Source organism: Ornithorhynchus anatinus, chromosome 18 (assembly GCF_004115215.2).
Source record: "Ornithorhynchus anatinus isolate Pmale09 chromosome 18, mOrnAna1.pri.v4, whole genome shotgun sequence".
Taxonomy (NCBI): domain Eukaryota; kingdom Metazoa; phylum Chordata; class Mammalia; order Monotremata; family Ornithorhynchidae; genus Ornithorhynchus; species Ornithorhynchus anatinus.
The window spans coordinates 13757893-13784249 of record NC_041745.1 but is presented as its reverse complement, the minus strand read 5'-3'; the positions used below and the strand labels follow the sequence as shown (position 1 = coordinate 13784249).

General features: G+C 45.1%; 1 protein-coding gene across 4 annotated transcripts in view; it reads right to left on the bottom strand.

Annotated features, from left to right (window-relative positions):
* Positions 1 to 2517: 2517 nt before the first annotated feature.
* Positions 2518 to 26357, bottom strand: part of GABRG3 (gamma-aminobutyric acid type A receptor subunit gamma3) — a 437607-nt gene continuing 413767 nt past the window's right edge. For 3 of the 4 annotated variants that reach the window (XM_029046704.2, XM_039914661.1, XM_039914662.1), the window contains 3 exons: positions 15779 to 15975; positions 15365 to 15424; positions 2518 to 4377 (listed from right to left, as the gene is read on the bottom strand). In XM_029046704.2, coding sequence (XP_028902537.1) covers positions 4099 to 4377; positions 15365 to 15424; positions 15779 to 15975 — 536 coding nt within the window. In that variant the 3' untranslated portion in view covers positions 2518 to 4098. The remainder of the gene's footprint in view (positions 4378 to 15364; positions 15425 to 15778; positions 15976 to 26357) is intronic. The other variant, XM_029046705.2, reaches the window with a different exon arrangement.

The window sequence follows — 26357 nt, the reverse complement described above, 5'->3', positions numbered from 1 at the left end:
TCCTTCCCTCCAAATCAACACCCGCGCCCTCATCTCTAGGTTTCCCAAGCTTCGGCCTCTCGGCCAGCTCCGGCGGGGTGGTGTTTGCGGGGGCTGAGGTGAGACTGGGCAGAGCAGATTGGGTGGGGTGAAAGAGAGAATCTCCTATAGATCACTGGTTCTTCACAGTTTCAGGCAGAGAACGGTTGTGTCTGTGTGAAGGGAAAGGAATGATTTGCCTATTGAACATGAGCTTGGAAAATGAAGAAATTAAGAATGGGGTCCTGGAACAACTGGTGCCCGGGGCTGCCATTTGAGTGGGGCTTCAATGAAACACAGTGGAAAAATAGCAAATGCTCAGATTCTATCCAGACTGGTCTGTTCCTTGAGGACCCAGCAATGGCTCTGCCACCGAGAGGAGCATTTAGAGAGGGCCTGCAGGCTGGAGGGGTACCAGGGAGGACCACTTTATCCATCTCTCTTATTTGGGTGCTATTGAGGTACCCAAAATCCAAAGACAGGCAACGAGAGGGAAGAGGACTAGAGACTTGAATGATCAGTACTTGAATAATCTAGAATTTTTAATAATTAACCTTAGTTGCATGGAATTGTAAAATGTTTACTGCTCCCCACTACAGTCTTGTAAACTACTAACTAGCCCTGGATATTTTTCACCCATCCTGCTTCTCCTGAGGAGGAACACTGGTAATAACGAGTAGGAACACTACTAGTCTCGCAGCTCTCCAAGAGTGACCAGAGTTGACCAGCACTTCTGATGCCTCCTTGCCTTGTTGATTTCTCCCAGGCTTGGGGTGGACCCTCAGAAAATGCCTGCACACTGACCATGAGTGCTCCTAAGGGTGAACCAGCGGGTCTGATTATGCAAAATCTGGAAGCCCAGAAAGGGTCACTAGGTTTTTTTGTGTTCTTCCATAGACAGAGAGAAATACCGTGTCTTCTTGTTTAGGGCTAGAATGATATTTCTGAGAAGAGGTATGAATTTTCTTCATCTCAGAGTCTCATTCCAAGGCAGCTTTGTTGATTCCCCCAGTCCTCAACCTTCTCAGGATTCTCTCGACCCCAGCCAGGATAGCTCAGGATACCAGTCTTCCCAGTAAGGGGCTCCCCACTGGCTATCTGGCTAGCCCAGTTTAGGATTCTACCTGTTAAGAGACTCCCCTCCAGCTATCTGGTTAGGCCAGGGGGAGACTGCCCCATCCCTCCCCAAGTCAGGACCGGGAAGGCAAGAGGTCCCAGGAAGGATTTCCAGAAATTTCAGAGTCAGTTGGTCCATCAAGCTCCTGCAGGAAAACTAGCAGTAATTTTACAAAATGAACCTTGGCTTCATGGACTATTCCACTCCCTGCAGAATAAGCTTATAACCAAACAGTTTTGGCATGGTGGTTGTGATTTCAAATCATAGCCCTCAACATTCCAATCCCAAGCATTTATGAACTCATTTATACTGTTCATCTACACATGTCTGGTTGATTTATGGATTTTTGCTTCTCCAGTTATAATTTTTTTTATGTTTGCCTCCCTCAATTGAAAGTAAGCATTTTGTGGGCAGGGAACTTGTCACTTTGTTATTCTCTACTTCCCAAGCACTCAGTACAGTGCTTAGAACAGTGCTTGGCACATAGTAAGTGCTTAATAAATACCGTCATCATCCTTACAGTACTTCCAGTGGATGTTCAATAAATGCTATTAATACTATTACTATTTCTACTAGGACCATCACGACTATTCCTTCTAGTGAAATGGCTAATGATCTTGAGGTCAGTGAGATTCTAGAAAGCAAATAAATGCTTCATAGCCCTCAAGGGAGACCTGTGAGTCTTGGGGAAGGGGTCGAGGGGAGCACCTGGAGAGAAGTATGTCAACATTTAGCTTTCCAGCCTCCCCATCAGAGCTGCTAACCGAGAAGCCGGACAGTTCCTCGGTGATCCAGCAGTTCTCCTGAGGCCCCCAGCAGCTTGGCGTGGGTCAGATTTTCAGGCCCAAACTGATCCGAGCCTGAGCCCTGTGGGCTAGGGCAAACTCCAGATTTATCGTAACTGGCCTGTGCAAAGGCCTCTGAGAGATTAGAAAGGGATCCAGGACCTATAAATGGCACTGGCTTCTTTTGCAGAAGCCTAAAAGGGTGACGGAATGGGCATTTTACTCACTTTGTCTCTCTTTGGGGTTCACTGTTCTCTGAGAGAGAAAAGGCAAAACAGAAGAACCTTTGAATCCAGTCCTTGTCTTCTCTCCTCTCACCTGCCTCTTCCTTGCCTCGCCCCTTCCCTCCTTCTGACTCTTTATCTTCCTCCCTCCCTTTTTCCTTCCCTCCCTCTCTCCAAGGGAGAAAGCCAGAGAACTGGGAGCTGACCAAATAATCCTACCAGGATCTCGTGATGTTCCAGTCCTGCCCAGTCTTACCCCAGGGTCTGCAAGGTACTAGGGAATACCTTGGCAGTCATCTCTCTCATATGGGTGCTAATGAGGTACCCCAAATCCAAAGACAGCAACGAAAGGGAAGAGGGCTTGAGGCTTGAATTATCAGTAGTTGAATAATCTGGAGTTTTTAATAACCAAGATTAGTTGCACTGAATTGCAAAATGTTTGCTGTTCCCCTCAACAGTCTTGTAAACTACTCATTAGCCCATGATATTTTTCACCCATCTTGTTTCTCCTAAGGAAGAACACTGGTAATACAATGAGAGATTTTGTCACCCTTTTCTCTTCACTTGGCAGAAACCTACCCAGAGTGAACAGTAAGTGGCTATTTCTAAGTCTGATCTTAAGATGCAACCTGGGTATTTTTCAATTAAATTTCATTTTCTGGTCATGTTTGAAAGTGAGGAATCCTGGCTAACACAATGAATGGATCAAATACTGTTCCAGACAGATAGGACCACTTCAAAAAGTGACTTGGTAGCTAGCCAGACCAAGGGAATTGGTCAAAATGTCAGAAAGCTAATAGGCTCAGAGGTATAAAAATCACTATAAATGGACGTGGGTTTCTTTCTCTGGGGCTTTTCAACTCGGGTTATAGTTTTCAAATACAAAATACTCTTTTCAGTTAAAATATATTACTTTTGCTAGTCACCTCTGCGCATGACATTAAAGCTGCGTTTACTTTAAGGAAAAACGAATGGCCTATTTGATTCGGCATCTTTTCAGAACACTCTCCTCCTGCCCATCTATAAGTGAAAAGGTGACGATGATACTTTGGGGAACTTCGCATTACTTTACAAATCGAGAAAAGTCACGTGTTCCTAGTGCTACAAAACAGGGAGTCCGAGCAGCTCCGAGATGAGCTGGGGTCTACTACGACGCAACTAGCAGGCAGAATTCTTGCCAGGCCCTGCCACCTGGGCCGTTCTGGAAAGGTTGAGAGCTTCGGAAAGCTTTAGAAGGAATTCAAGAGAGAGCACGCTTCTTTGAAACTGGTTGACTGAGAATTCCACGAAAGAGGTTTGTCCTTCAAATGAGAACTAAGGTGATGGGTTGAGTGGAGGCTGACGGCCTCCTTGGTCAAGGCAATGGGAGAAAACCACAGCTAGCTGAGGATGACAAGCGCATAGTACAGTGCTCTGCACACAGTGAGCGCTCAAATGTCGTTGAGTGATTGGTTGAGGGGTGTGGGGCAATCCATGTCACTGCACATCCCTCCGAAACGAGAGAGGAGGGGTAGGCCGGGCTGGGGTGAGATCAAGGAGAGTCTCCTGGAAGATCTGGACCCCCACCCCCACCCATTACCGGACCTCCAAAGGGAGGACAGGAGAACCTGAGTGAGCTACAGGATATCAGATATCTGTCCTCACCATTTAGCAGAGGCAAAAAGGCTGCTTGTTGCAGTTTCTTAATAAACACTTAAACTCTTAATAAACACTGCTGAGTTATAAATTCAATGGAATTTAGTAAGAATTTCCATGTTGAAAATTCATCAGGATTTCTTTTTGGGTGCAAACCTTCAGGCAGATATGAATAAAATCCTTCACCGGGTCCTGTGATGACCAGAAGCTATCGTGGCCTGGGTGCTTTGAGCTGAAGCTGACCACTGACACTTCCCAGAGCCCAAGTTTTCACCGTTGCTGGGAGGAGCACTGTCCTGGCTGGCTCTGCGGGCGGCGTTCAGAGATAGAGGTAGCCGACCCAGTAGACCAGGTTAAAGAGCAGGAACGATGTCGGAAAGAAGACCCTGGAGTACGAGTCCAGCTCCAAGATGTCTATGTGAACCCGCCCCTTCCTCCAGGAGCCAGATTTACATTCCTCGTAGCAGCAGAAGAAGCTCTGACAGTCTTTGCCATCCAGACACTCGTAAACACAAGTATCTTCCAGTTCCTGCCAGTACATGGAATTGTTCAATGCGATCACTGTAGGGGGCGGTCGCATGCCAAGTACAGAGTAGTTCTGGGAACAATGACAAAAAACAAACGTTTACTTAATTAACCAGCCGTGGTTCTAGTGAGCAACTTCTAGGTAACTGACAACACAAAAGACATCACAGCAAGTGGGCGAACTAACCCTTTTGGATTTTCTGTACATATCCTTCATCTTGTTTTATACACCGAGGCTAGCGTGGTGGCAATATGGTGATGGAGAAATTGGGTTAGAGGAACCTGTTCATTATTAGCTAATAGGACGCTGCAAATCTCTCAGAGACAAGCACTTGTCCCCTTCCCAAAGTTCACCTACAATTCACTTGTGGTCACCACCAAAGTCCTCTGCAGCTTCCCAGGAATCATGAGAGCTGTTTTACTATTACTATTAAGTGCCCGTCAAGTCATTTCTGATCCACAGCGATTCCATGGATACACTTTCTCCAGAACTTCCTGTCCTCCGCCATAATCCTCAACCTTTCTAATGTTTTTGTCCGATATCGTTATGGTACCTATCTAGCTGCCGGTCTGCCTCTTCCACGTTTTCCCTGGATTTTTGTGCTCTCACGTTTAACCGTCGCAAGTGGATTTATACCATAGCTGTGCCCACAAGACCTCACAAAACTATTCCATATTTCTGGAAAGCCAAGAGGTAATAATGATAACATTGGTGGTATTTATTAAGTTCTTATTATGTTCCAAATAGAGCCCCGGGAACATGAGGTCTATAGCATAAGGGGGAGGGAGAAGAGCTATTTTAGCCCCATTTTACAGATGAGAGAACTGAGGCACAGGATTTTTAAAGTGATTTGCCCAGCATCACCCAGCAGGCCAGTGGAATTCCTGGGCCTAGAACCCGAGTCTTGTGATATCTTGACGTGAGCTCTTTCCGTGAGGCCTTTCAGTTATCTTTGGAAGAAGATGATCATCACATTTAATATTAATTCAGTATCTAATGCATATGTAGATTCATAACAGCCGTTGATATCATCAGGATGGCATTCTTAGTGGCTTAAAATGTATTGCGTTTAATGAATATATCGATTCAATCATTAGGAAAACAGCATGATCTAGTAGATAGAGCATGGTCCTGGAAGTCAGAAGGACCTGGGTTCTAAACTAAGCTCTGCCCCTTGTCTGCTATGTGATCTTGGGCAAATCACTCTATTTCTTTATACCTTGGTTACTTCATCTATAAAAATCCACATTTTAAGACTATGATCCTTATGTGGGAGAGGGACTGTATCCAACTTGATTATCTTGTGTCTACCCCAGTGCTTAGTACAGTGCCTGGCACATATTAAGCACTTAACAAATACCATTAATTAAAAAACTTAGGGAGAATGAAATTTTGCTTAGTAGCCAGGGTATCCTTTGAGAAATATTACTTCCCGAACAGAGTTCAGATGATGCGGGTAACTAATGTGGGGAGGGGAAGAGGGTGAAAACATGTCACAGTGCTTCCTCTGAAGATAAGGTGATTGGGCCTGATTTCTTTCCCTTTTCTTCCCTCCCTCGACAGTCCCATTTTTCCATCTGGCTTTAAGTGGCCCGTGTAGGGAGTGACGTTGAAGTAAACTCAAAACCAGTGATAGGTTAGACCGATTTCCTGATGTTCACAATGAGTTCAGGGGAAGCCCAGTCTCTCACTGAACGAATTTATAAGTAATTTTAAAGAGATGCCAATATTTCTGTCTCAGTAATGAATTTTCTGAAGACAGCATGTACTCACCATACATTATTAAGATTCATGTCAGGGAGCTTGACTGAAGAACTAAAATCATTCAAAAGAAAATAATCTTCATCCTGTTGTTATTAATAACGCATTTTCTTTAACATACAATGCTTAGCACGACCAGGTAGGTGAAATTGTGAACCCAGATCCGCAACATCGCCAAGATCTGCCCTTTCGTCTCCATCCAAACCTGTACCTCATTAGTACAATCACTCATCATAACCCGACTGGATTACCGCATCAGCATCCTTTCTGATCTCCCAACCTCCTGTCTCTCCCCACTTCAGTCTATACTTCACTTTGCTGCCCGGATTATCTTACTATAGAAACGTGCTGGGCATGTCACCCCCCTCCTCAAAAATCTCCAGGGGGTTGCCTCTCAACCTTCAAATGAAGCAAGAACTCCTCACTGGTGGCTTCAAAGCTCTCCATCACCTGGCCCCCTCCTACCTCACCTCCCTTCTCTCTTTCTACAGCCCAGCCTGCACACCCCACTCCTCTGCCGCTGCTAATCTCCTCACTGTGCCTCATCTTGCCTGTCCTGCCCATCCTACCTCTGGCCTGGAATGCCCTCCCTCCTCACATCCTCCAACCTAGCTCACTTCCCCCCTTCAAAGTCCTACTGAAAGCTCACTTCCTCCAGGAAGCCTTCCCAAACGGATCCCCCCTTTTCCTCTGCTCCTCCTTCCCTCCCCATCTCCCTACTCCCTCTCTCTGCTCTACCCCCCACCCCACACTATGTGTGTGAGTATATATGTACATATTTATTATTCTATTTTATTAATGATGTGTATCTATAATTCTATTTATATTGATGTTATTGATGCCTGTCCACTTTGTTTTGTTGTCTTTCTCCCCCCTTCTAGACAGTAAGGCCATTGTTGGGTAGGGATTGTTTCTATTTGTTGCCAAATTGTACTTTCCAAGAGCTTAGTACAGTGCTCTGCACACAGTAAGCGCTCAATAAATATGATTGAATGAATGAATTAAGCCAAAGGAAGTTATCTTCAGTAGCTGTTAGAATCTTCTTCCTCAGGCCTTCATTGGTCTGTCACCTGCTGGTTTATCTGGTGGTGTACAGTGCTCGCACATGGTAAGAATTCAATAAATTTCACTGATTGATCGATGGATTAGTGGAAAGAGCGAGTTGCCTCAGGGATGGAGCAGAAGCTCCCTTTGTGTCAGGAGGCTAGGTAGGGACTCTGGCAGGCTAGGATTTTCCTGTTTGATTTAGGGAAGGACAAGTCAAGTTTTGTCTGACTATTAGAGGTTCAATGGGGTTTATTCCTATCATTCAATTGAGGGAGATAATTTGGTTGAGGCAGAGAAGTATTTGGTTTAGCCAATGACAATCTCTTAGGACTGTCATCCCAGTCAGAAGAGGGTGATAGATGCAGACAAGCGATTTAGCAGAGAGAGGAAGCTGAATGAAGATTCTGGGATCCTGGCCAAGTAAATCTGGGCTCAGCTCCGAACTGGTCTGGGAACTCTGCCAAGCTAGGCTGGGGAATGAGGTGAATGGAATTTCGGCAGCCAGCAATTCTTTTGATTTTTGCCAGCTGCTGCAGCCGCCCGGCTTTGGAAGCCCCCAAATGATTGGACCTATATCAGTTAGTACCGGAGCCTCCGTCAGATTCATCCCAATAGGAAGACCCATCCTCACCTGGAGGAAGCAGTGTGGTCTACTGGAAAGAGCCAGGACTGTTTAACAGGAGACCTGGGTTCTAATTCCGCTTCTGCCACGTCTGCTGTGTGACTGTGGGGAAATATCTCTGTGCCTCAGTTCCCTCATCTTTAGAATGAGCATTAAATGCCCCTTCTATCACTCTCTTAGGCTGTCAGCCCCATATTGGACAAGCGTGGTTCCTGATTGTGTTGAAACTACCTAAGAGCTTGGAACACAATATGTGCTTAAGAAATGCAATTATAATTATTATTATTATTATTATTATTTCTGTTCCTTAGCTCCATCAAGAAGTACAGGGGCCTTAGAGTATTGTACTGGATCCTGTTTAATGGAAGAGAAGGTGATAGACACAGATTGGAGAACTAAAACAACTCTTACAGGGTCAGCATAGCCTACTGGGGATCAATAAATCAATCAGTGGTATTAACTGAGCATTTACTGTGTGCAAAGTACTTTGCTAAGTGCTTGGGCAAGTACAATACAATAGGGAAAGGAGTTTACAGACTAAAGGAAAAACTTGAACCTGGGACTCAGGGGACCTGGGTTTTGATCCTGTCTCCACTATGTTCCTAATTGTGTGACCTTGGAAAAGTCACTTAAATTCTCTCTGCCTCAGTTCCCTCATCTGTAAATGGTATTACATATTTAATCTCGCCCTGACTTAGAATGTGAGACTCGTGTGGGACAGAGACTATGTCAGAGCTGATTATTTTGTATCTCCTCCAGAATAGTGCTTGGAACATAATAAGCACTTAACAAATACCATTATTATTCTTGCTGAGTTCCTCCTGGAATGGGAAAGATACCTGGGATGGACATTTTTGGAAGAACCCTGCTCTAGGATTGCATTTAGCAGATTCAGGCTCCTCCTTTTAGGACCAGATGGCCATAGGGCCAAACTGCACTGGAAGAGCCACAGCAAATCAACAAGGCATAGAGCTTAGTTTTAAATGCCTTTAGGCAAGGAGATTATGTATGCACAGTAAATCGTCAGTAAATAGTCATTTTAATAGAGGAATAGCTCCAAGATCCTAGGTCTCAACAAGTCCTCACTATGAGCTAATTCTTCTGGACCCTTCTCTAGGGCTCCCTGGTGGGAGGGCAGTTTGGGATTCTCTCAGAGGATTCCCGATTGGCTTAGGGGTGGGGGAATTCATCCACCGAGTTGAATGAAATGTTCAATTCAGTCTCTCTATTTTTCTCCCTTCCCCATCTCTTTGTCCTTACCCAATCACTCCTGGGAATTAGCCTAGATTTCCCAGACCTCTAAGTATTTTGTGGTCATTCTCGCTCTCTCCCCCACCCCCATCTCTCTCTCTCCACCTCCTCTCTCCCTCCCCTCTCTTCACACTCATATACACACAAACTCTGTCTCCTCTCTCTCCATCTCTCACCCCTCTTCACACTCTCCTCTCTTCCTTTCTCTCTTCCCTTCTCTCTCTCTCTCCGCACCCTCCCTACCCACTCTCTCCCCTCTTTTCACTTTCTCTTTCTCTCTAAGAAAGGAGTTTGGTGGGGAAAGTAAAGAGAGAATGATAAGGAAGAAGAGGAAAGCCTCTGGAGTCAGACATCTATTTAGTCCAGCATATTTCATCAAAAGACCATGAGTGTACACTGAATATAATCCTGATAGTGAGTTTGCAATGAGGAAATAAATCTGAAGGAAACATGGAGGGAGGGAGGAACAAGGTTTGGGTATTAGGGTGGTCAAACTTTGGTTTTGGTCCTAAATCTATGGACCCAAAACTCGAAGAGTGTCCACCAGTAGTAGATTCACAGCTCTGATGCATGTGCTGAAGTCTTCGACGTGCCTGATGATGCTTTCAATAAATACCATTGATTGATTAATCTATGCAAACATAGTTCGTGGCTCTGGAGAGCCCAGGATAGGACTTGCCAGGTTAATAAACTGCCCTGCTAGAGTGAAGAGCACCTGAATTTTCAGAATCACCATCTCAGAGTTACAATTTTGACCCCGTGTTGCCCTAGGAACCGTTTTACTCCAAACTTCTGGATCAGCACGGAACAGGAAACACACTTTGAGGAAATCTTTTAAAATACTGAGAAGTCAAGTACAAAGACTTCAACCCCACTCCCCTAGGGGCAGATCTCCCTTCCCAGAATCTTCCTTGGGTGAAAGCAGAGCTAGACGGATCTCTGAGGTTTGCCTGTGGGGAAGGAGCTGACCCCTGTAGAGTCTGGCTGAATCAGAGCCAGGCAGCAGGGCAGAGGGCTTCATAGGAAAGGGGAATTCAATTTTACAAGTTTAAAGATGTAAAGACATTGAAACATGTTTCGGAGCTCTCTGGGGGTCAGCAAGGGCAAGAACTGGCCCAAGTAGGGGCCCGTGAAAGACTCCAGAGGGAATGATTCTGGTTCCAAGAGGGACCAAGCAGTGCGGTGACTTTTGCCCAGTTGTGGAGCACAGCTGTGTATGACCTCCTTAGTATCAAGCTATGCGAATCCCACCCGCCCTCCTAATCAATTTCCTGGCCCTTGGCTCTCCTGTCTCACCTACCCCTGCACATAAACTGTAAAGCCCATCACCCCCTCAACAACTCCCCATAAGAAGCAGCATGGCGCAGTGGCTAGAGCATGGGCCTGGGAGTCAGAAGGTCCTGGGTTCTAATGCCGGCTCCACCACTTGTCCGCTGTGTGACCTTGGGCAAGTCGCTCTACTTATCTGGGCCTCAGTTACCTCATCTGTAAAATGGTGATTGAGACTGTGAGCCCCATGTGGGACGGGCACTGTGTCCAACCCGATTTTGCTTGTATCCACTCCAGCGCTTAGTACAGTACCTGGCACATAGTGAGTGCTTGGCAAGTACCATTAATATTATTATTATTGATAACTCTGCAGACCCGGTAGCTGCAGCATGGCCTAGTGAGAAGCAGCATTGCCTAGTGGATAGAGCACAGGCCTGGGAGTCAGAAAGACCTAGGTTCTAATCCCGGTCTGCCACCTGTCTGCTGTGGATCTTGGGCAAGTCATTTAACTTCTCTGTGCCTTAGTTACCTCATCAGTAGAAAGGGGTTTAAGACTATGAGCCCTCTGTGAGACAGATGCTCTGTCCAACCCAATTACCTTGTATCTATCCCAGAGCTCAATACAGTGCATGGGATACAGTAAGTGGTTAACAAATACTCCAATTATTATTATTTTACCCAGTTGACTTTTCTTTTTAAGCTTTATTTTCCATTAAATTTTCTTCTAGAAAAGCAGCGTTGGCCTAGTGGAAACAGCCCAGCCTTGGGGGTCTGGAGATCTGGTTTCTATTCCCAACTCTGAGGCCTGCTTTCTGTGTGACCTTGGGCAAGTCACTTCACTTCTCCGGGGCTCTGTTTCCTCATTTATAAAATGGGGGTGAATGACCTGTTCTCCCTTCCCCTTAAACTGTGGGCTCTTAATAAAAACAAGCACTTAACAAATACCTCAGTTATTACTGTTAATATTTTAAACTTCAGTGGCTACTACCATGATCAGTGGCCCCTTCCCCGATATGCAGAGCTCATTTCCCAAAATTTCAGACCTGAGGGATGGGACCTGACTGAGGAGGGATGCTCCTCTTTCAGGACTCCTTGCCGAGGCTTCAGCTGCTACTTTCCCCCGCCCCCTCTGCCCAGGCCAATAACAATCTCCCCAGATAAATTTAAGAGAAGAAGGGAAAGAAAAGATTTGGGGAGAGAGTGTAGGGAAGAAATTACTGAGGAACCAGAGTCAGCCAAAGTGCGATTCGTAAGTTTAGAGGGAGATCAGATATGGTTCAGTGGAAAGAGCATGGTCTTGGGAGTCAGAAGTCAGGGGTTCTAATCCTGACTCCGCCAGTTGTCAGCTGTGTGACTGTGGGCAAGTCACTTCACTTCTCTGGGCCTCAGTGACCTCATCTGTAAAATGGGGATTAAGACTGTGAGCCTCACATGGGACAGCCTGATTACCCTGTATCTACCCTTGCTTAGAACAGTGTTCTGCATATAGGAAGCGCTTAACAAATACCAACATTATTATTATTATTACCCGGTGGGGGAAACCGACAAAATTGAATGCAGTATGAAGCCCCTTCTTTAAGAAATAGAATTCACCAGGTAGTCCTGGAGCCCGCAGGTTACCCTATAGGGACCCTACTTTTTAGAGGCAGGAACAATCAGTTGCACAGTCCAGGAATCAATTCCTGCCCATCCATTGCAAATCAACCAAAACTGTCGGAAAAGCCGAGGGAACTGGAAGTAAAGGGAGGAATCATTTGCCGGAATAACTGCTGCCTGCATGCAGATTTGTTGGGCATGATCATAGTCATTATTATGCTCTTTCAAATAATACACGGAAAATAAATGTTCAACTGACACTGGAAAATGTTAACTGACGGAATTTTAAATGTCATTGGGATAATGAACCGGCACAACTGGTGGTCTATCAGCTTTCTGCTAATTGTAAAATGATATAGCAGGGTTTCTTTGCTGCTTGAATTGAGTTTGGGGATGAGCCACATGTGAACAGCACCAACGAAAGGCCTCTGCTCATGACAGAAGTTTCAGAGTCTATTAGATAACATCTGAAGCCTCCCTCCTTCCCTGGCTTTCCCTTGGAAACCACATGGGATCCACTGAGGCTGTTGGTACAAGTCTAGTCCTTGTTTTCATTTAGCTCCATGTTTGCCCTTTGTGGTGTGGGCAGCCTAAAAGCCATCTGAGGGGACGCCAGAGGAGTCCATGCACTGCCAGGGAGCAGGGCCCATTCCCTTCAAGGAGAAGCCACAGCCAAATCTCCATATGCCAAGTGAATCTGAATCCCAAATACACGTGGTGCTCTAGCAAAGTCCGAACCCCATCTCGATCACCATTGGAAATAAGTTTAAATCTCCAAATGGGTAATCTCTGAGGGGTTACAATTTACCAGGGCCTGACTATGAAGTGCTTCAGTGTCTTGCAAGAGGTCTTTGAGTATCTAATGATCATTTTACACTGCTCAGAGGACAAGAAATGCAATTCCAGCCGGTCGGTATTGCTTACTCAGTAAAGGATATTGAAAAGGTTCGCTGGAATTTGTAGCAAAATTCCAAGCTAAAATCATATTATAGATTGAGAATAGGGATCTCAATCATCTTTGCTTTGCCTTCTTTCCCATCCTCATGAATATCAGGAACTGCTTTTTAAACAATTCCCGCCCCCCCCGCACACCTCTGTATCCTAATTAAATGGATACAGTGACAAATTTTACATTCTTTAATGAATTTATCCCCATTGTTTATTTTCCTCCTACTACTGAACTGGATGGTAGATATCCTTGCTTGACTTCTGTTAAGGATGCTATTGGATCCTGTTGATTTTTGACTTCTTGGTGGCTCTGACTGCAAGGTGGTAGACTTCCTCCCTACTCACAGTGAGTTTACAGTTTAGAGCGGGATACTATGCCGTCGAAAGTCTCATCCAGGGAAAGGTGTGTCAGGAATTACTGTGGTGTTCTTGCCCTCAATTATTTATTTGTGAAAAGGATGTACTTCTGTACCCATGCTTTTTAGTGGAAAGCACGAAAACTTTGGGGTAGACACAAGGTTATGAGATTAGGCCAAGTCTCTGTCCCATATAGGGCTCAGAACTATATTATCCACATTTGATAAATATGAAATTCAGCTCCAGAGAGGACAAGTGGAGTCACAGGGTGACACAGTAGGCAAATGGCAGTGTTGGGACTAGAACCCAGGTCTCCTGACTCCCAGGCTCTTAAATTAGGCTACCCTGTGCCTTCTCACTTGTTAGAATAAATATAGTTAATCTCCATGGGAGCAAATGGCCTCTAGCAGTTCCTGAATCTTAAACTCCAGAAATATGAAGGGAGGTGTGCTAAGCAAGTCTTTGGAAATGAATAATGGCAGGAAAGGTGATCCAGGAGGGAAATCAAGATAATTAGTTTCAGGAATTTAGTATTCTAGGGCACCAGGAGATAGCTGTGCTTACTGAATCCATTACTGTATCTACCTCCTCCTCTTGGAGCAAACAACAAGAGTTGCTGGAGCAAACAACAGCAGGCTGGAGAGCGCTGCGGGAAACCGAATGTTGCTCTGAAAGAATCTCCCAAACTCCTTTATCCTGAAGCCCGGGATGTTGTCCTTATTCTAGAGACTTATAGAACGTTCTCTCCTTTGCTGATCCATGAGCAACAGTCATGTTTCTTATCTTCAGTTTGGGCAAAGTGAGAGAACTCATGGATCTTGGAGCCACGTTGGTCCCACTCCCTGACCGAGGGAGTCGTTAATCCCAGTCGGTCCCTACTGTTCAGCGGTGCTCTTCACTGGCCTAAATTAACAGTAGAGCCTAAAGCCACCGGATGTTTGATGGCATGCGGTGAAATACTGGGATTCTAAAATGGACTCAGAAGGCTCTCAGCTACTTGCTCGAAAGCAGCCCTATCCTATGAGCTATGAGACTTCCCCTCTCCCCATCTCTAATGAGTTTCCTCTTCCCAATGGAGCCCTCTGGATTTTCTGGAAGTCAAACCCTGAAATTAAAGACCCACAAGGTTTTTCTTGAGGCTCCATTTCACCCCTTGGTTGCAGTGGTTTTGGAGGAGGCTAAAAATGGCAGCTGTTATCCATCTTACTGAATGGAAAGGAGGTCCTGGGTCACATTCACAAATCTTGTGCAGCTTTAGAAGCACGCTGGCCTGCCTAACTGTGATTGGACCGGTAATATAATAATGATAACAGTAATGATAAATATAACATTTATTAAGTTCTATGTGCCAAACACTGTACTAAGGGCTGGAGTACATATTAGAAGAGCAGGTTGGACAAAGTTTCCGTCCCTCATAGCGTTCACAGTCTAAGTAGGAGGGAGAATAGGTATCGAATCCCCTTTTACGGATGAGGAAATTGAGGCACAGAGAAGTTAACTTACCAAAGGGCAGAGCAAGGTTTAGAACCCAGATCCTTGGGCTACAAGGTCCAGATTCTATCCATTAGACCATGCTATTACTTTACTTCCCGGTAATTCTTTCTGTTTGTGATTCTTTTTCATTCATTCAATTGTATTTATTGAGCACTTACTGAAAGCAGAAGTTTTCTCCTTCCGATTAACTTTTCCACAAAGTCAAAGATTCTTTCTGCCTTCCACTTTTTCATTTCTCCTCTGTGCACCTTAAATTATCTTGTGCTTCTCTTTATTTCACTCTCAATACCCAACCCACTTTTCTTGGCTCCCACATTATTCAGTCTGAGTTCAGCTTGCTCCCACAGCCGCTGACTGCTCAGTTTCCGGCAGGTATCTCAGTTATAGTCACTCCACACCTTGCAATAGCTAGGTTTCCCTAGAGGGATGCTAATGTGGATGAAAGGAAATGCCTTTCCAAAAGGTGGACGCAGGATCACGGTCCCTTATGAGAACTGGGGAACATTTTTTAAACTCACTGACCAGATAACTTCACATGAATAACATGTATATAGGTGCCTGGTGCAGAAATCCAACACATTCATTAGATATGTAAAGGAGGGTGGTTTACTGTATTCACTGTGCATAAAGAGCAGGCACAGAATCGGTATTCTCAAATAAAAACTGAACTCAGGGGCATCCCAGGGTTAACTGTTTCTGCGGTAAGATACGTACGCTGTGAACATGGGCGTGTATCCTTTCGTGAACCCATTCCGTGGTCTCTGAGCGCATGAACTAAAATAGAAACAAAGTTTGATAGCATGAAGCTGGCCTCTGACACCAGGCAACACAGATGACCCCATTTAAGACGCCCCGCCTTTCCCCCCTTCAATTGCCATGACTGGATTTCCCATCAAGAGCTTCCTAGCCGACAGAAGGGCTTTGCCTTTAGATACTGAGCACATGCTTACTCTGGGCAGGGGGTTACAAAGAGAAGGAGCTTCCAAGGGAAAGGCATCCTTCCCTTCCCCATGTCAGGATCATTCTTTTGGCTAAGGGTAAGAAGCCAGAGAGCTCAGATTCAATGTCACAAACAAGACTGCAGGTTAATTTGGGAATCTTTCTGAAACATATTCTCTAGATCCTTACCGATTTTTTCTTTTTGGTGCAGTTGGGTCTTCTGCAACTTGAATAGTAGTTGAGCGTGGCATATTCCATCAGTGCAGCGAAGACAAACAGAAAGCACACAGTCACAAACAGGTCCATGGCAGTGATGTAGGACACTCGTGGTAAAGACTTCCTGGCTATGGTACTCAGGGTGGTCATGGTCAATACTGTGGTGATACCTGTACATAGAAATTGGATTTGTTTTATGATTGACTTGTCTGAGCCCCCAGAGAAGTCTATGTAGGATGGAAGCCATTAGAACAAACAGAAAAATGGAGCCAGGATAGGGATGGAGAGAGGCACCTCAGAAACAAATGGAAAGAGACGAGGGAGAGGGAACTAAATGTCGGTTGGCAAGTAGCTCATTCATGGCATGATGCTGGGAGAGAAAAGACTGACCATGGTAACACGGGAAAAGAAGGAATGTCAGCTATTCGAGGTACCGCGTGCTTACCCCGAGCCTACAGCACATCTTGAACAAGGCAGACCTGATCTTGGGGTGGACCAACTGATGCCCGGCTTGAAGAAACGATGGGGGAAACCATCTAACTCCTACCCTGATGACTCCCAGCCCAATCCTTCCTGTGAGTCAGCTCCACAACTAGGGTGGGAGACGACGGAGGGGCTGAGGAGGAGTCATGAAGGCACTATGAGAAAGGATGGAGTCACCCGGCCCCTTTTTGACACAAGCGGCCTGGCCTGGCTCGCAGACTCTGTACGAGGGCGCAGCAAGTCAGGGCTCGGGAAAACTTCGGGAAGAGTCAAGCGAGGAAGCGGGAGGGAGGTGGGGTGCTGGCAGCAGGCTGGGAATGGGCCTAGGGAAGTGAGAGGTAATGGAAGGCAGCTCCTCCTTTCTGTAATAGCCTAAACTAAAATAAAAAAGAGACCTAAGACCTAATTTAAATGACCTGAGACCTCATTTAAGGCTAGGAAGACATAAGCCAGGAGAGAATAAACCACTGAATAGACTCAGGGCGCTGGTCCAGTCTGGCAGATAGCACTTATCTGACAGCCTCTTTTGGCTTCCAGAGATCTCTGTGATCTGTTGACAAACAAGATCTGGGCTAGTCACTGTAGAACTTCACAGGATCTTGAAAACAAGTTGAGAGATGGGACAAGGCAAGAAATGGGATTTCTCTCTCAAGGGAGCGTGAAACAGTGAACCAGAAAGACTACTGAGGCAGGAGATGGAGGCCCAAGGAAGAGTCACTGGTGATTCTAACAGTTCAGAGTGATGTGACATGTTTTAAACTTTCTGACAGGACATTATCAATTCAGTAGTATTTATTGAGGGCTTACTGTATGCAGAGCACTAAATTAAGTACTTAGGAGAGAACAGTACAAGAAAGTTAGGAGACATGATCCTTGCCAACAAGGATTTTATAAACTAGTGGTAAAGATAGACATAAAAATAAATGCAAGATAGCGATATAATAATTATGATATTCATTCAGGGCTTACTATGTGCCGGGCACTATTCTAAGCACTGGGGTAGATAAAAGATAATTGGGTTGGACACAGTTCCTGTCCCACATAAGGCTCACAGTCTTAATCCCCATTTTGCAGATGAGGGAACAGAGAAGTTAAGTGACTTTCCCAAGATCACACAGCAGACAAGTGGTAGAGCTGGGATCTGACTCACAGGCCCGTGCTCTATCCATGCCGCTAGGCCATGCTGCTTCAAGCAGCAGAATATTAAGGGTAAGTACCCAAGTACCGGGGGGACAACATTTTCACCCCTGACTCCTGGATTTTACCAATGTTTAGTACTTTGTTAATAGAGGAACTGTTTTTCTAATTTAAAAATATCACCAATTGGCTGATTCATAGGTGGAGATAAAAACACTGGATACAGTGCTAAGTGTGTGTACAGGGCTCTGCACAGAGGAAGCAGTCAATAAATGCCGCCGATTGACTGACTGAACTTAGAGAGTTCCATTCTAGTGAGCCCAACTCATTCTACTTTCAGTGTGAAATTGAGATGAAATGCTGGGAGGCAGCAGAGTCGTTTTGCCCCCACGAGGTTCAGTTAGTGATGAGGGATCTAGGGTGATATGGGTGGTTCATGAGAGAAGGAAGATGGGGAGAGTAGGTGAATGGGAAAAAGTGGGGGAGTCGTACAAATAGCAATCAGTGAGGGAGAGGGAAAAGACATCGATGTTTGCAAAATGGGAGATGACCAGAGAATGATATCGGGGTGTTAATCCTGAGGGAATTACAGCTAAACCAGTTCCATGGGAGATACTGGTTTTGCTAGTGACTGTGAATCCATAGGAATCTCTGAGTGTAACTCCATGACTCTGGTCATGATTATCTCTACTGCCATTTTATTACTTTGTTTTTATATTTGAGGAAATCCTCAAAGTATCTCTCTATTTTGTTGAATAATAATAATAATAATGTTGGCATTTGTTAAGTGCTTACTATGTGAAGAACACTGTTCTAAGTGGTGGAGTAGATACAGGCTAATCAGGTTGTCCCACATGAGGCTCTCAGTCTTCATCCCCATTTTACAGAGGAGGTAACTGAGGCACAGAGAAGTTAAGTGACTTGCCCACGGTCACCCAGCTGACAAGTGGCAGAGTCTGAATTCGAACCCATGACCTCGGCCTCCCAAGCCCGTGCTCTTTCCACTGAGCCACGCTGCTTCTCTTCCCCATTATCCTCTCAAAGCCCAGCTCCACTCCAACTTTCCCATTATCCTCCATGCTCAGTCTGAAGCACGGCCCATGTATTTAATCCTGCGTTTTCTCTATATCCTACTCGTAGAATCTTCCCTTTAGTAACTAAATGAGAAGCAGCATGGCTCAGTGGAAAGAGCCTGGGCTTCGGAGTCAGAGGTCATGGGTTCCACTCCCAGCGCTGCCACTTGTCAGCTGTGTGACTGTGGGCAAGTCACTTAACTTCTCTGTGCCTCAGTTCCCTCATCTGAAAATGGGGGTGAAGACTGTGAGCCTCACATGGGACAACCTCATTCCCCTGTATCCACCCCAGCGCTTAGAACAGTGCTCGGCACATAGTAAGCTGATTCTCTTCCCCTCTTCAAAACCCTACTTAAAACTCACCTCCTCCAAGAGGCCTTCCCAGACTGAGCTCCTCTTCTCCCTCTACTCCCTCTACCACCCCCCTTCACCTCTCCGCAGCTTAACCCTCTTTTCCCCCCATCTCCCTCTGCTCCTCCCCCTCTCCCTTCCCATCCCCTCAGCACTGTATTCGTCTGCTCAACTGTATATATTTTCATTACCCTATTAATTTTGTTAATGAAATGTACATCGCCTTGATTCTATTTAGTCGCCATTGTTTTTACGAGATGTTCTTCCCCTCGACTCTATTTATTGCCATTGTTCTCGTCCGTCTGTCTCCCCCGATTAGACTGTAAGCCCGTCAAATGGCAGGGACTGTCTCTATCTGTTGCCGACTTGTTCATCCCAAACGCTTAGTACAGTGCTCTGCACATAGTAAGCGCTCAGTAAATACTATTGAATGAATTGAATGAATGAATAGTAAGCGCTTAACAAATACCAACATTATTAACATTATTATTAAATGGTTCTCAGTCTAAAGGAAGCTTCTCCATTATCACCTGTGAGCAGTGATTGGAGGCAGGGGAGTTGGAAACCAGGCGTGCTGGACAGATGAGTTTGGGAGGGATGGAGAGTATAGTCTTGGGTGAAATAAGACAGGAGAGTGGAGAGGGAAGAGGAAGTGAGTGCTTAAATACCAATGGTCAGTTATTTCTGTTTGATGCAGAATGGAGTGCGTCATGATTGAAGACTTCTGAGGATTGGAAACATATAGGCATAAAACATTCTAGAAAGAAGATTGGAATGGAAGAATGAAGCAAAGGCTGGAGAGGGGAGAGGCTGAAGGCAGGGAGACCTGTGAAGAGGCTGATGGAGAATAGCCAGGATAATATGAATGCCTGGACTAGAGAGGTGGCCGTTTTGATTGATTTTTGATTTGATAAGGACTTGGGAAGTCCAGGGGAGGCAAGTCCAACAGGATTTAATGACAGACTGATTGTGAGATTGAAAGAGAGAGAGAAGAATTAGGGTAATGCCAAAGTTGTTGTCTTCAGAGGCGAGGCAATGGTGGTTTTGTCAACTGTGGTGGTAAAGTTAGGTGAAGGAGAGGATTGAGGGAAGATGAGTTTAGTTTTAGACATTTTGAGCTTAAGGTGCCTGTGGGACATCCATTTGGTGATTTCCTGAGAGCAAGAGTTAATGTATGAAGGAGAGAGAGGTCAGGACTAGTGAGAGAGATCTGGGAGTCATTTGCAGAGGGGTGGTAACTGAAGCCATGGGAGTGGATGAGCTCCCTAAAGGAGTAGAAAGTGAGAATAAGTGATCCAGAATCATGACTTGAGAGACACCCACAGTTAAACAGCGTGGTTCAGTGGAAAGAGCACGGGCTTGGGAGCCAGAGGCCAAGGGTTCGAATCCCAGCTCTGCCACTTGTCAGCTGTGTGACTGTGGGCAAGTCACTTAACTTCTCTGTGCCTCAGTGACCTCATCTGTAAAATGACTGTGAGCCTCACGTGGGACAACCTCATTATCCCGTATCTACCCAAGTGCTTAGAACAGTGCTCTGCACATAGTAAGTGCTTAACAAACACCAACATCATTATTATTATTATTAAGGAGTGTTGGGAAGGAAGAAGATTCACCAAAAGAGACTGAGGAAGCAGCCAGAGAGGGAAGAGGAAATCCAGGAGCAACTGTGTTAATGAAGCCAAGATTAGAGAGTGTTACTAAGAGAAGGGAGTTCCTGCTTGGCCTAGGGGAAAGAGCATGGGCCTGGGAGTCGGAGGAACTGGGTTCTAATCCAGCCGCTGCCTGCCATTGCCGTTGGACAAGTTATTTAACATCCCTGTGCTTCAGGGATTCAATAGCTGTTTTCCCTTTTATTAAGACTGTGAAACCCCTATGGCACAGGGACTGTGTCCAACCTATCTTGAATCTAACCCAGTGCTTAGTAATAGCAATTACAATAATGAAAATAATGAAAATAATAATAGCAAGAATAATTGTATTTGTTTAGCATTTACTATGTGCCAAGCACTGTTCTCGGCAATGGGGTACATACAAGATCACCAGAGCGGACACAGTCCCTGTCCCAGAAGGTTAAGCTGAAGAACCTCGAACATGTTTGAAGTTGGGGGAAAGGAGAGGAGTCAATCAGTGATGCTTACTGTGTGCAGAGCACTGTACTAATCACTCAAGAGAGTGCAGTACAACTGGTAGACAAGCTCCCCAGACACAAAGAGCTTAGAGGTTAGAAGGTGAGAAAGGTGTTTAAATTACAGATTGGGGAAATGGCAGAATGTGAGGTTATCTATGGAAGAGTTGAGACATCAGAGAGTGAGCAATCGACAATGACATTTAGAGAAGGAAGAAGGATGGGAGAAGGTGAGTGGGGATGGGATAAGAGGCCCAGGTAGACGTGAGGTAGATTTGGAAAACAGGTGGGAGAGTTCTTCTTTAAAATTGGCTGGGAATGGTGAGAGTTACTCTAGGGGCAGGAGGGAGTTGGAGAGGCGAAGGGAGAATTTCGGGGAGCCAGATGGTTTCGGTTTTGTTCAAGTAGTTTGCAAGGCTATCGGGGACAACAGAGGCGGGTAGGTAAAGCAGCCACCAATGGTTTGGCATATTCGGAGTGGGCAATTGACCGGGAAAGGTCATATGGCCAGAGAAGCAGCGTGCCTCAGTGGAAAGGGCTTGGGAGGCAGAGGTCCTGGTTTCGAATTCTGGCTCTGCCACTTGTCAGCTGTGTGACTGTGGGCAAGTCACTTCACTTCTCTGTGCCTCAGTGACCTCATCTGTAAAATGGGGATTAAGACTGTGAGCCTCATGTGGGACAACCTGATTACCCTGTATCCACCCCAGCGCTTAGAACAGTTCTCTGCACATAGTAAGTGCTTTACAAATACCAACATTATTATTATATGGTCGAGGAGAAGAAAGGGCAGATTTATAGCAGGAGACAGTTTATTTGAAATGACAGATTACAGTCTGGTGCTGAGATTTCAACCACTGGTTTCTGCAATATGAGCATCGGAGCGTAGGCAGCTTCCTGTGGTGAGGGATCCAGGACGGAGAGTTGGTCGCTTGCGACCAAAGGGAGGTAGGAAGGTGAGGGAGCGGGGTTTGGTGGATCAATCTATCAATGGTAATTATTAAAAAGTTCCTGCAGAGCACTGTACTAAGCGCTTGGGAGAGCACAGTACAACAGTGGGTAGACATGTTGACTGCCCACAGTGAGCTTAACCGTCTAGAGGGGAATTTTAAGGTATGTTCTTGCTTTGGACTTCATAAGACCAGGAAGTTTGCAATCAGATCTGAAGAGAAGCAAAATGGTGGCTTATTATCTCTTAGAAGCCTGTCCCCTCTTAATCCTCCCCACCCTCACATCTCTCGGTCACCCCCTTTTTAACCCCTAATCTCAACCTGAAAAAAAAATACCTACTCTCCCATTAAATTTAGCAAACCTAAAAGAATTTACAGTTACATTCTTGAAATAAACTACTTAATTTACATCCTTAAATTGCCACGGTCCAACAAAACCCATTCAATTGACTCTGCAACTAACTTACTTAGTACTTTAAATCAATCAATCAATGGCATTTATTGAGTGCTTACTGTGTGCAGAACACTGCACTAAGACCTTTTTTATGGTATTGGTTAAGTACTTGATAGGTACCAGGCACTGTGTTGGGTAGATAGAAGGTAATCAAATTGAACCTAGTCCCTATCCCACAGTGGCTCACGTTCTTATTCCCCATTTTACAGATGTGGTAACTGAGGCACAGAGTTACCCAAGGTCACCCAGAAGACAAGTGACAGAGCTGGGATTAGAACCCAGGTCCTTTTGACTTCCAGACACGTGTCTAATCACTAGAGTTGCTGGGAAGGGAAAACCAACGGGATTTGGTGACAGAATGAATATGTGGATTCCCCCGCCCCCCTCCAGACAGTGAACTTGCTGTGGGCAGGGATTGCTCTCTCTTGCTGTATTGTACTTTCCCAAGTACTTAGTGCTCTGCACACAGTAAGCGCTCAATAAATACGAGCGTAGGAATGAAGGAATAAATGAGCGATGAGTTGAAGACAGCATAATGCCTAGCGACAGTGGTGGCGTTATCTACAGTCATGTGAAAGCCTGGGGAAAGACTGACTTTGGGTGGGAAGATGAGGTTTGTTTTGAATATTTGAAGTTTGAAGTGAGTGTCAGTGTGATCACTAAGAAGAGATGATCCAAAAGCAATAGGAAATGTGAGACTGCAGAGAAGGAGAGAGATCAAGGCTGGACATGTAGATTTCGGAATGGTCCACATAGAGATGGTGGTGGAAGCCGTGGGAGTAAATGAGTTGTCAAGGCAGTGGAGTAGATGGAGAATAGAAGATGAACCAGAACTGATCCTTGATTGTCTCCCACAGTTAGGGGATAGGAGGCAGAGGAAGGTCCAGTGAAAGACACTGAAAAGGAGAGATCAGAGCGTTACGAGGAAAACAGCTCAGAGTGTATCGTCATGCAGCTGTAAATTCGATTTTTCCCAGCCCAGCTCTAACCCTTACACAGTTCCGACATTGTAAGGAGTAGGGAACATTCTTACCACAGCATGAATCTGTTCCAGTATAACGCACAGCTCAAATTGGAACAAGTAGATTTTAAAATAATTACAATAATAATAATTATTATGGTATTTAAGCACCTACTATGTGCCAAGCACTGTTCTGAGCGCTGGGATAGACACAAATTAATCAGGTTGTCCAACTCTTTATCCCCATTTTACAGATGAGGTAACTGAGGCACAGAGAAATTAAGCAGCTTGCCCAAGGTCACACAGCGACAAGTGGCGGAGTCGGGATCGGAACCCATGACCTCCGACTCCCAAGCCCATGCTCTTTCCACTAAGCCACGCTGCTTCTCTTCTTTTTTGTAGGAAAAAATGGTTATACACATGTGGCATAGGTCAAGAGGCTTAGCTTCCCAGCCTCTGCCTCAGCCTTACTATACAAGACATGGTGTTTCTTTGAGTTTTGCAACTAAGACTAAAAATAAGGCTAACATTAATAATGAGTGACCCTGGTGAAAAATATCCTGTTAGTGATGCCCCTAAAAATGACAGGAATTTGTGTCAAAAAATGTCATTCATGAAGCAGCATGGCTCAGTGGAAAGAGCCAGGGCTTTGGAGTCAGAGGTCATGGGTTCGAATCCCAGCTCCGCCACTTGTCAGCTGTGTGACTGTGGGCAAGTCACTTAACTTCTCTGTGCCTCAGTTACCTCATCTGTAAAATGGGGATTAAGACTGTGAGCCCTACATGGGACAACCTGATTTCCTTGTGTTTACCCCAGCGCTTAGAACAGTGCTCTGCACATAGTAAGCGCTTAACAAATATGTTGGTATTTATGTTGGTATTTGTTAAGCGCTTACTATGTGCCGAGCACTGTTCTAAGCGCTGGGCTAGACACAGGGGAATCAGGATGTCCCACGTGGGGCTCACAGTCTTAATCCCCATTTTACAGATGAGGTAACTGGGGCACAGAGAAGTGAAGTGACTTGCCCACAGTCACACAGCTGACAAGTGGCAGAGCTGGGATACGAACCCATGACCTCTGACTCCAAAGCCCGTGCTCTTTCCACTGAGCCACGCTGCTTCTCAATACCAACATTATTATTATTATTATTATTAACATTATTGACACTACCTTCTACTCCATAACCCATTCATTACTATCAAATCAATGGTTATTATTAGTGTTATTAAACCTTGGTTTTCCCATCCTACAGAGTTCTTCAAGAATACAACCCTTGTGTTACAGGAAAAGTTTCTGAATATTTCTACCGGTGTAGTAATTTACACTGTACCTTGGTTGAATTTAAATGCCGTTTTGAGGCCCTTCACTCAGCCACCTTGAGAAGAGGGTCCAACATTTCAACCCCATCTCCATAACATTTCAGTATCAGAATATCATGGCGACATCTGAAATCTTGGAGATTTCACTGAAAACTGCCCAGTGTGTTCTAGTGGTTAGAGCATGGACCTGGGAGTCAGAAAGGCCTGGGTTCTAATCCTGGCTCTGCCATTTGTCTGCTGTGTGATCTTGGGCAAGTCATTTCACTTCTCTGTGCCTTAGTTACCTCATCTGTAAAATGGGGATTAAGATTTTGAGCCCCATATGGGACAGGGACTGTGACCAACTTGATTACCTTGTATCTACCCCAGCGTTTAATATAGTGCCTGGCACATAGCTTAACAAATATCAAAATTATTATTCTTATTAATAAAAGCAAATCATGTCCTGGCACAAAAATCACTAAGAGCCTCCCACTTTATACTCATTTTCATTGTATAAATGACTTGTTTCTATCATACCTGTTTCCTACCTTTTAGGATCATTTCTACAAAAATAACACTTCCTTCAGTCCCATGATTACTTTGACTTTTAAAACATTTGGGTATATTACCTTGCCATACGCTTTTGAAATTTAAATACGGGTCCACTTATTTTGCTATCTCTACGTGCTTAGCATCTTCAGTGAACTCCTGCAGATCAGTGATATATACCTGAAACAACAGCCTGAAAAAACCTGAAAAACCTCAAAAAACATGTTGACTTTGGGTTTTTTTTGTGGAGAAAGCAAAACCCCTTTCATTGTCCTTTTTATCCACTAAGGTTTGGAGGGAAAGCTATTTTTCCAATCTGACAGATGGAACTAATAATAGTAATAATAATCACGGTGCTTGTTAAGCGCTTCTGATGTGCCACTGTGTTCTAAGTGCTGAGGTAGATATAAGTTCATCAGGTTGGACACACTGCCTGTCCCACATGGGGCTAACACTCTTAATCCCCGTTTTACGGATGAGGTAACTGAGGCCCAGAGAAGTGAAATGACTTGCCTCTGCCTCTTACCCTCTAACTGGGGGAGACTGTCGAGGCTCAGTTCCGGTTCATCTTCTATTTTCCATCTACTCCACTACCTCAGCCGAAAGAGTCCGGGGTTGGGAGTCAGAGATCATGGGTTCGAATCCCTGCTCTGCCACCTGTCAGCTGTGTGACTGTGGGCAAGCCACTTCACTTTTCTGGGCCTCAGTTCCCTCATCTGTAAAATGGGGATGAAGACTGTGAGCCGCACGTGGGACAACCTGATGACCCTGGATCTACCCCAGCACTTAGAACAGTGCTCTGCACGTAGTAAGCGCTTAACAAATACCAACATTTTATGGAAAGCGGCTTGGCTCAGTGGAAAGAGGCCGGGCTTGGGAGTCAGAGGTTGTGGGTTCAAATCCTGGCTCTGATGCTTGTCAGCTGTGTGACTGTGGGCAAGTCACTTCATTTCTCTGTGCCTCAGTTACCTCATCTGTAAAATGGGGATGAAGACGGTGAGCCTCACGTGGGATAACCTGATTACCCTGTATCTACCCCAGCATTTAGAACAGTGCTCGGCACATAGTAAGCACTTAACAAATACCAACATTATTATTATTACCTTGGAGAACTCATTCACTCCCATGGCTTCAACAACTATCTCTACGAGGACGATTCCAAAATCTACAT